This window comes from Tursiops truncatus, unplaced genomic scaffold, assembly GCF_011762595.2.
Source record: "Tursiops truncatus isolate mTurTru1 unplaced genomic scaffold, mTurTru1.mat.Y mat_scaffold_129_arrow_ctg1, whole genome shotgun sequence".
NCBI lineage: Eukaryota > Metazoa > Chordata > Mammalia > Artiodactyla > Delphinidae > Tursiops > Tursiops truncatus.
Genome location: NW_022983179.1, coordinates 93490 through 104046, shown reverse-complemented (window position 1 = coordinate 104046; position 10557 = coordinate 93490). Strand labels below are relative to the sequence as shown.

The following is a 10557-nucleotide window of genomic DNA, read 5'->3' as shown; positions in this document are numbered from 1 at the left end:
AGACCGGTTTCTTCCGTCCCCTCTGTCCATTTTTGCATCGTTCACTTGGGGCGCTGCTGTTGGGCTGCTCAAGAGGCTACCCCACTGAGTCACACTAGCTGTTGCATTGTGACAGACGGGAGCGGCAGATGGGACCACCCTCACCCGGGCAGACCCGGGGCTCCTCTGGCTGCTGGTGCTTGGATCATTCCTGGTACCTTGGGTCTACTTCCCTCCTCCCCAAACCCACCTGTTTTTTTTCTTTCTGTGTTTCTGGCCACCCCACAAGGCCTGGGTGATCTTAGATCCCGAGCAGGGATTGAACCCGGGCCACCGCAGTGAAAGCATAGAGTCCTACCCCTGGAACTCCAGGCAATTCCCGCTCCCCGCCCCCTCCTTAGCAGTGTTTGGGAGGGGATGTCGCCCTATCGCTGTGACAGCCACAGAGTCCTGGCCAGGTCCCCCGGCCCATCCCCCACACGTGGAGGGCAGCAACTGTGAGCTGGGGGTGCGCCCTGGCCTTCAGTGCTCTGTACACACCACTGGGGCGCTGACCACAAGGACTCGCGGTATAAGCGCGACACCCAGCGCCCAGAGGGTGGTGGAGCATGGCGCCCTTGAAGTGTTTAGCTCGAAAGGCAAGGAAAAGAGAACCAGGAAAATGTCTCCAGACGCAGGACCCACAGTGAAAAGCAAACCTCAATCCTGCTGTCCAGACACCAGAGAGCACCCCCAAACTGAACACCCGCAGGCCCCTGCCAGGGACCGTCACCTCCACACCTGTGCGTCTCAGGACAGTAAGGGCTCTTTCAGGCCTCTGACCAGGGGAGGCCTGAGCTCTTCTCATCTGTCAAATCGAGACTCTGCTGGAAACGGTGTCCCCGCAACCATGAACCCGTGGATGCCAGGCCTTCCTTGTGCTTGTCCAGCCCTTCAAGGGTCTTTCTAGTGAGTGGAGGCACGTCGTCTGAGGGGCTTCACTGGCTACCTGCTAGGTGCCCGCACTGGGCCGGGGGTGGGCTGTCACCTGTCATCGTTTCCTGCTGAGGGGACTCAACTGCTCAGCCACGCCCAGGACGGAGGCGCCAAACACGTGTTGGGTGGAACATCGCTCTCATGTCCCCGTGCTCTTTACTGCCCTGCAAGGTTCTGGCCGCGTTACCACCTCCGTGTGTCTGCAGGGTCTGCCTGGTCAGGGTCCTCTGTGGGCCTGCCTGGAGGGGTCGGGTATTCCAGGAAACAGCGGGAGCCCATGCAGCAGCAGCAAAGGGGCTCAGGGGCCGACGGATCAAGGTCAGGGAGGCGGCAGGCCTGGCGGCCACCTCGGGCATCCAGGGTGCGCAAGAGGCAGCAGCGCGGCCCCCGGAGCTGCGCGGGGGGGGAAGGCTGAGGACTTGGGGGGTGCGGCGGCCAGGCCCGGCACGGGCCAGGGAGGACTCATCTGGGCGGGAGGCCAGGCGCAGCAGAGCCAGGGACCTCGGCTGGCTGGGCCACCCCTGCCAGGCAGGACTAGAGGGACCAGAACCTGCACGTTGGGATGCGGCGCGGGTGGGCTCGGCTGCTGTCCGAGGAGGGGCCGGAGCGACAGAGTCAGTCCGGCCAGGGCGGAGGCATGGTCGAGTGTCGGGTAGCTCGGGGTCCCCTGGATATGCTCAGGAGACGGTGGGAGGCCGTCCTGCGGCTCCGCGGCACTGAGCGCCGGGAGGTGCCCCGGGGCTGCCGGCTCGCCGTCCACCTGCCCGGATGCTGGTTTAGTGTGTACTCTGGGCTTCATCCTCACCAGGAGGTGCGGGCAGTCTCTCTGAAACAGGGGACTGTGGTAGAAGTGTAACTGAGGTCGCAGTTGAGAGAGAAAAGGAAACCCCGAGTCACAAAAGAGTTGCTCGCAAGCAGCAGCCGCCTGGCTGGGCCCCTGGGCGCCCTCCCCCAGCCGACCCAGGGCCTCTTTGGAGAAAGCGGGACCCGGTCCCAGCAGGATGCTGTGCCCCAGCTTTGACATCCCCGAGACTCGCTCACTCACCATCACCTTTCGCCCTTGGAAAATGACTGAAAATGGCCCCTTAGGACGAGTACAAGGCCCACGAAAGGGGACTTGGCGTTTGCAGGTACGAGACTGCAACAAGGTTCGGTAGCTTTCTAAGGAAGTGTCCGAATCGCCCCTGGCCAGCACCTCCAGGGGCCAGACCGGGGACGCTGACTGCTTCCCAGGAAAGGACCTGCGCCCCCACTCAAGTGATGCTCTGGAGCTATGGGAGTCAAGGGGGCACACAGACCTCCCCCCTCCCCCCGGCGGGCCACTGTCCCCGAGCAGGAGGACGGGAAGGGCCAGCGTTGCAGCAGTGTCCTCTTGTCCCCCGCTGTGACTGCGGGTCAGGCACGAGCGGCACTGCCCACGTGTCAGGAGTACAGGATGACGCCTTGCCCGCGTGTGCTGTGAAATGATCACCACAGGGGGGTCCAGTTCACACGCATCACCTCACACAGACACAGCAAAGGGAAAAGGAGGAGGGAGAGAAGTGACGTCCTTGTGCTGAGAACGTTTCGGGTCCCCCCATAACAACGTCCAACACAGCGCGACGGCACTTCCAGCTCCGGCCGTCACGCCGGTGCCCAAGTACCACCTTTAAAGGAAGCTCTCCCGACACGCCTGCCGCCGTCCCAGGCGGCCCCGGGGATGGCACCCGCCCCCCACCCCCGGGCCCAGCGGCTCAGCCCCTGGAGAGGGCTCCTCCCCCGCCGTCCCCCCGCCCTCCTTACCTCGCTCAGGACGTGGGCGGGCCGCTCCTTCGTGGACAGGTTGGTCACGCAGAGGGACGTGTGCATGTCCTGGTACACTTTGCTGAATCCATAGCGGTTAAGCTGGCGGATGAAGCTCTCCACACGTTCTGTCTTGAACACCTTGTCTAGGCCCGCCCCTGTCCAAAACCTCCTTTTGAAACAGCGGCCTGTTGACGCCTATGCAAGTCCCGTCTTCATTCCACCCAATGGATGCAAAGCGACTGCTGTGGACGTTCGTCCACAGCTTCCTGGGAAAGGGGTGGAAGAGCAGGCTGCCTTCCCCACACGGCCTCGCAGGCGGTGCGAGGCCTTTTCAACAAAGGCTCTTCCGTCAAATCCTGGAAAGCGGCTTCTCCAGGCAGCAGCCTGAGGTCGGGGTGCCCCGCGGGCACGGGCTGGTCCAGGGCGAGGGACTGGGGGGTGCAGGTCCCTGAGCCGAGGGCCGGAGCCGCTGTGTCGGGAGGAAGAGGCGCCTCGCCGAAGCCGGGCGCCCTTGCCCGCGGCGGGGCCCTTCTCGTCCGCAGCCATGCGGAGCACGGCGTGCCCCTCCGCCACGTAAACGGGACAGTGCAGCGCGGCCGGCAGCACCCTGGGCTCACACTCCCGCTCAGCCCCTCACAGAAGTGCTCCGGTTGCTCGGGGGTGACAGCACAGCCCAGCCAGGAAGTGACATCCTAAAGGGCAGGCCCGTCAGCATGTCAGCCTCCTGCTTCACGCCCGTCATCGCAGGGGGCACGAAGACACTCGTGCACGGGTGCAGAGCCACAGGCCGAGCGCTCGTGCAAACCGGCCACGGCCTTCTGGTCCCGGAGCCCCCGGGCCAGGCACACGTGCACGGACCCACGTGTGACCCACGAGGTCAGAAGTCCTCCTGTGTGTCCCCCTGGCCTTCCGGGCCGTGCACAGCACCCATGATTTCAAGCACGAGCATCGCCCGAGACGCGGCCCACGGTCAAGGGCGCTAAAACTTTACAATTCACCTATGAACTGGAAGAAAAACCCTCACGATGTCTGGGTCTGCAAAGTGCCTACCTTACCCTCTCCCCGGAGAGGTGTCCCATGGGTGCTGAGCAGGAATCGGACTCTGGACCCCCGCCCTCACCCGCAGCAGCCCTTTCCCTCCATTGCCCACAGCAGAGGCCAGACTCAGATGAAACGTTCAGGGAAATTTATTAAAGAGAAACATTGACTGAAACCACTGAACAGAGGGCATAACAACACACAGAGGAACTTCTAACGGCCACCGGAGCTCACGGGTCCCGGCCCCACCAGGGTCCTCAAAAAGGTGCCTCCGCTACACCCCACCCGGCGGCCCTCCATCTCCCCACAGTCTCCCTTCCTGAAGGCCCCGCGGGTGGCCTCTCGCCAGGAGGATGGGCGCCGGCCATGCCCGCTCCCCCCAGGGCAGACCCTCCATTTCTGGCCCACATGCCCGGGGCCTGGCCCTGCCCTATGGCGGGCACAGGACAGTCCCACAGCAGGGCGCACGCCACCGAGCCGGGGACGTGGAGTCCCGAGGAACAACGGGGTGGCCCAGCAGAACACAAGCCCTGGGGGGCCTCCCGCAGACCTCCTGCAGCCCCGGTCAAGGTCTTCCTTCGAAGGTCGCAGGTGGGCTCCCAGGTCCTGGGGTGGGCGCTGGCTGTGACCTCGTCCATTCCCGTCCTTCCCGCCGGCTCCTGGGACTGGGCTCGGGGTCTCCACGCCAGCGCAGGGCTTGGGGGAACCGCTCAGAGGAGAACACATGCACATTTCCACAACAACAGGCAGCGCTGGGCCTGAATCTATGCCCAGAAAGCACACGTTGAGCTCACGACGCTGGCCCACAGAGACCAGAGCCTTGGCTGGCTCGTGGCGCACCTCAGGGCTCTGCGGGGGACGATGGCTAGGGTGTGTGTGTTGGGGGAAGGGGAGCGGGGGCTGGGGGGTTCCTTGACACCTGGGTCCCTCTGGGGCCTACAGGGACACATTTGGGCTTGCCAGTACAGGGAGCAACCTGCCCCAGGGGATGATGAATAGGGGTCCCCTCTCAGGAGGGAGGCCCAGGCACCTGGAGTGGCCCCTAATATGGGGCCAGTAGGCTGCCAGGCCTGGCCTCCCCCTGCCTCCAAGCGTGGGGGCCCTGGGGCCTGCTGAGCCTACTGGCCCGAGGTGGACCCCGGGGGGCTCATCTCTGCAGCCCCGTCCTTCATTTCCCGGCTCTTCTGGATGGGCTTGAGCCCCTCCTCGGGGGTCTCCTCGGCCTCCTGGCCTCCTGCCTGGGCGAGGCCCTCTGGCTCCCAGCCAGGACCTCCTGGGGCCACCGGGGAAGCACTGCCCATCCGGCCAGGCATGGGGACCCCGGGGGCATCTGAGGGTCCTGCCTGACCTAGGCCCTCTGGCTCCCAGCCAGGACCTCCTGGGGCCACCGGGGGAAGCACTGCCCATCCGGCCAGGCATGGGGACCCCGGGGCATCTGAGGGTCCTGCCTGACCTAGGCCCGCAGGGGCGGCAGCACTTCCATCTTCCTGAGTGGCCGTGGACGCCTTGCTGGTCTCCCCAGGGCCAGGGGCTGCCCTGGCGGCACCATGGTCTTCAGGGGCTGCCCTGGCGGCACCATGGTCTTCAGGGGCCGCCTCGCCAGCCTTGGCAGTGCCGGCAACTGCCGCACTGGCCTCCTCACGTGCCGGGTGGTCCTCGGCGCTCCCTTCCTTGGAACGGGCGGCCTGGGCGGTGCTATCTTCACCGGCCGGGGAGGCCTTGGTGCCATGTGCAGTGGTGCCTGCGGTGATGGCCTCATGGGCCGGGGCGGCCTGGGCGGCTGCTGCCAGGACTGCAAACGTCCACACGGGCCTCTTCCTGCCCTGGGAAGTGCTCCCTGCTAGCCGGGTCGGCGTCCCAGGCCTCGGTCTTCTGGATGAGCCGCAGCATCCCCGCAAAGCCGGGAGGCCTCCTCATCAGCCGCCGCCTCCTCAGCGTGTCCCGGAGCGTGTCGTTCAGCCGGGCCCGCGTCAGCACCTGCCGGGCGCGCGCCTGGTCCGCCATGGCCGGGTGGATGGCCCCCTTCTCCAGGGCCGACTGCAGCAGGCCTTCCAGGCGCATCACGTACGCAGAGAGAGTCTCCTGGGGCCGCTGGGCACAGGTCACGAACTTCAGCCGAGCACTCCCCCGGGGGTCCTTGTTCCCAAACACCTGCACCAGCGCGGCCAGGCAGTCCTGGGCAGCCAGCTCGGGATCTTCCGCCAGGAGGCCGCGCAGGAGGTCCAGCGCGGGCCGCGCAAGCTCTCCACCAGCCTCCTCCTCCTCTCCCTCTCAGACACGTGGCGCCACAGGTGCAGCGTGTGGCTGGCCTGCTCCAGCCAGCTCTCAGAGGACCCTTCCCCGTGGCCCGGCTCTTCCATCCCAGAGAAGGTTCCCAGCTCCTGGTAGCCCATGCTGTCCAGCACGGGCTGCGAGGCCTGCCTCCACTGCTGGGTCCCGGGCCCTGCCTCACCCATGGCGCCTGCCGCTGTCACAACTGCTTCCTCAGGCGCAGCCGTTGCCCCGCCCGTGGGTCCTGCCATACTCAGAAGTCCTGCCACGCCTGCAACATTTCTGTAACCTGCAGCTCCTTCCTCATCTGACTCAGCTCCTGCTTCACCTTCAGCTCCTGCTTGACCCTCAGCTCCTGCTTGACCCTCAGCTCCTTCCGCACCTGCAGCTCCTTCCTCACCTGCAGCTCCCTCCTCACCTGCAGCTCCCTCCTCACCTTCAGCTCCCTCCCTCACCTTCATCTCCCTCCTCACCTGCAGCTCCTTCCTCATCTGACTCAGCTCCTGCTTCACCTTCACCTCCTGCTTCACCTGCAGCTCCTTCCTCATCTGACTCAGCTCCTGCCTCACCTGCAACTCCTGCCTCACCTGCAGCTCCTTCCTCGCCTGCAGCTCCCGCCTCATCTGAGGCTCCCTCCTCACCTGCGGCTCCTGCCTCACCTGAGGCTCCCTCCTCACCTGCAGCTCCCTCCTCACCTTCAGCTCCCTCCTCGCCTGCAGCTCCCTTCTCACCTGCCACCTCCCTCCTCACCTTCATCTCCCTCCTCACCTGCAGCTCCCTTCTCACCTGCACCTCCCTCCTCACCTTCAGCTCCCTCCTCACCTTCAGCTCCCTCCTCACCTGCAGCTCCCTACTCACCTGCACCTCCCTCCTCACCTTCAGCTCCCTCCTCACCTGAAGCTCCCGCCTCACCTTCAGCTCCCTCCTCACCTGCAGCTCCCTCCTCACCTTCAGCTCCCTCCTCACCTAAGGCTTCCTCCTCACCTGTGTCTCCCTCCATACCTGCGACTCCCGCCTCCCCTGCAGCTTCCTCCTCCCTGCAGTTCCTGAGTGACCTGCAGTTCCTGCCTCACCCGCCCTGCCAACCACTGCTTGTCCCTGGGCTGCGCAGGGCAACTGGGTCTATCCTGTGAATCAGCATCAGGGGCCTGGGGCAGGCAGACCACAGTCCAGGGCCCTCCCTTGCCTGGTATTTGGCGGGGGAGCAAGCTTCGATTTAAACACTCAGCAAACTCGACCAGGGCAACACTCGACCCCAGCTCCTTTCTGTAGACCTTGCCCAGCACTCGGTACCTGCCCAGGGAACGCAGGGCAGCCTGCACAGCCTCCTGGAATTCCTGGTCTTTGCAGTCATCTGGGATTCCCAGGATGAGCAGAGATCGCTGAGCGTTCACGCCCATCGACCTGCACCAGTCCCGCAATACCGCCAGAGCCATCGCCATCTTCGAGGACCTGAGGGTGGGGGGAAGCGATCAAACAGGTGTGCACAGGCTGTTGAAGTGTGGGAATCGGCCTGTGGGTGCAAGAGGAGAGAATCATGTTTGTGCCACACAGCCCACCCTAGTGCCCCTCACAGCAGCAGCCTGGAGCACCTCCCTGCCCTGTTTGGTTTGTTTGACTTTAGGAAACTTTTTTTATAAATTACATTTATTTACAAGATAGAAGGCTAGGGACTTCCCTGGTGGCGCAGTGGTTAAGAATCCACCTGCCAGTGCAGGGGACACAGGTTCGATCCCCGGTCCGGGAAGATCCCACAAGCCGCGGAGCAACTAACCCCACACGCCACAACCACTGACCCCAGCGCTCTAGAGCCCACGAGCCACAACTACTGAGTCCACGTGACACAACCTCTGAAGCCCACATGCCTGGAGCCCGTGCTCTGCAACAAGAGAAGCCACCGTAATGAGAGGCCTGCGCACCGCAACGAAGAGTAGCCCCCGCTCGCTGCACCTAGAGAAAGCCCGCGCGCAGCAACAAAGACCCAACGCAGCCAAAAGTAAAAATAAAATTTAAAAATAATAACAAAAGAGCACTTGTTGCGTACGACTCAAGAAACAATAATAAAGTAAAATAAAATAATTTTTTTAAAAAAAGACAGATAGAAGGCTCGTCACCTTTTTCTACATTTCTGCCCTCAGTTTTAGGAAGCTGCCTTTTTCCCAAGGAATTTTTCAAGTCTTCCAATTTGTTAGCATAAACATTTCCATAATGTCCCATAATATTCCCCTATATCCTCTTTGTTAATGTACATCTGATCCGTAACGTTGGCCCTCTTTCATTCCTCATATTGGGGATCAGCGTTCTTTCTATGTTTCCGTGATTCATCGTTCTAGGACTTGCTCGGTTTCCTTGCTCTTTTGAAAGAAGCGCATGGCTTCGTTCACCGTGTCCATAATTTGCTTTCTATCACTGATTTCCTCTCTTAGCTCTCTTATTACTTCATTTTATGTTTCCTTTGCTCTTCTTCTTCTAGCATCTCTCAATGGACTGTTAGCTCACTGATTTTATGTCCTGACTCTTTTCTAACAGAAGCATTTAGAGGAATACAGTTTCCTCTGTCGCTTTTTGCTGCCTCCCACTAATTTTGGTAAGTTGTGCTTTTTTAGTATTCACTTGGAAACATTTTCTAAGTCCCTCTGTGATTTTTCTCTTTGATCCATGGGTTTCCCAATATTTGAAGATATATTATCATTAGTACCATCAAATAAAATTCCCCCGTGATGAGAAAACTTATCATGGAAACTTGCAATACTGCTAAATTTATGGAGACTGTTTTACAACTCTGGTATGGCGTGTCCGGGTGAATGTGCAAAGCACCCTCGTAAAGAATCTGTGTACTCTGTGTGGAGGCCAGGGCCTTGCCCTGCCCACCCACCTCTGCAATTCCTGTGCCACCCGGACAGAGGCGACCTGAAGCTCTCGATGCCTCATGCAGTGGGCCAGAGCCCCTCCCTGGACCCCCACAAATCCATCTGCCATGGCCAACAGCCTCCACCAGATCACAGCAGCCCCAGCGCCTCCCCCTCTCAGCTTCACTTACGCCCCCCCCCCCCGCCCCCGTGGCCAGGCGGCTCCTCCCCGACCCCTCGCACTGCATCCCCTCCATACACCCTCCCCCACCCACCAGCTGGTGGCGCTCCGCTCTGGGCCCTGGAAGCCGGGCGCCCCGCCATGCGTAGAGGTCAGACTGCCTCTCTCACCTCCCCACACCGGGGAGTCCTCCCCGGAGCACACTCAGCGCCAGGGTCTCTCGCTTCTCGTACCCCAGATGCAGAGCCCACCCGTCTTGCCCCCGCCCACCCGGGAGCCGGCGCCCCCAAACAGCCACGAGCGTCCTCCCCCCCCACCCCACGCCCCGCCCCGGCGGGAGCTCCCCTAACGCCTACCGCACCCGCGCCCGGGAGTCCTCCCCATCGACCCCCGCCTCAGCCAGGAGTAGCTCCCCCTTCCTCCCGCCACACGCAGCAGCCGCTAGCCCTCCCCTCCCGTCTCGGCCCCGGGGGTGGGGCCCGCCCGTCCCGTCCCGTCCCGTCCCGTCCTCCCCACCCCCGCAGCCAGTCGTCCTCTCCTCTGGCCCCCAAGGCCGGCCCCACCCGACCAGCAGGAAGCCCTCCACTCAGGCCCCCTCCCCACGCTTAGCCATTAGCCCCACCCTCTGCACCCGGACTCCAGAACGCCCCCCACCAGCCACCCCGGAAGCCAGCGGTCCTCCCCTCTGACCCGCTCACTGGGGGACCCTTCCCTCAGCCCCCCTTCAGCCCGCTACCCTCCGCCGCCGCTCCCCCCACTCCCAAACCGAGCAGCCCGTAGCCCTCCCCCGACCTCCACTCCTTCCCAGGGCCCCCGGTACCTGCGGAGTCCAGCCCCCGGCAGAGCCCCCGCCTGTCTCCTGACTCGCTCTGACTCTGTGGATGGCTCCGGAGTCCCGCTCACGAGGGGCTGAAGAGCTCGTCTCAGCAGAGCAGCCAGGAACTGTGCCGCCGACTGTCCCAGGCACTCTGTGCGAACGCCACGTGGGCTTCCGGGTGCTCCCGGAAGCCCCAGGAGGATGAGGGAGAAAGTTCTAGACGTCTCTTTACCGAGAAACTGGTTGGATCAGAAGAGCACGTGAGGAGGCGCTCTGCTACGGAAGCAGCAGTAGCCATGCGCACTGAGGGCCTGAGGTCCCAAGGCTTGGCGCCTCCGGAAGCGAAAGACACGCCCATTGGCCTTCCACCAATAGGAAGGCCTCCTGCGAGGCTGCGGAGTTGGGGGAGCGAACTTGGCGATGCAGAGCCCGTTGTGGCAAGTACGTCCATTTGTCTTTACAGGTGGTTTTCTACTGTGATTGATAATGTCATAAACCTATTCTTATTTCTTTGGTTTGTTTTAACTTTTGAATTTTATTTTATGTATTTTTTTATACAGCAGGTTCTTATGAGTTACCCATTTTATACCTATTAGCATACATATGTCAATCCCAATCTCCCAATTCATCACCCCCCCCCCCCCCCCCCCACCATTTTCTCA

The 10557-nt window shown here is 62.4% G+C and overlaps 1 protein-coding gene across 1 annotated transcript; it reads right to left on the bottom strand.

The window, feature by feature from the left end:
- Nucleotides 1-1137: 1137 nt before the first annotated feature.
- Nucleotides 1138-10077, bottom strand: LOC117310693 (paraneoplastic antigen Ma6F-like). Its single transcript, XM_033850389.2, is given in 13 exon segments — nt 1138-1347; nt 1505-1780; nt 2737-2908; nt 3236-3346; nt 4900-5125; nt 5231-5575; nt 5577-6008; nt 6011-6220; nt 6618-6707; nt 6835-7068; nt 7104-7148; nt 7151-7561; nt 9899-10077. Coding segments are annotated over 12 exon segments (2691 nt in total). The 5' UTR covers nt 7491-7561; nt 9899-10077.
- Nucleotides 10078-10557: the final 480 nt, after the last annotated feature.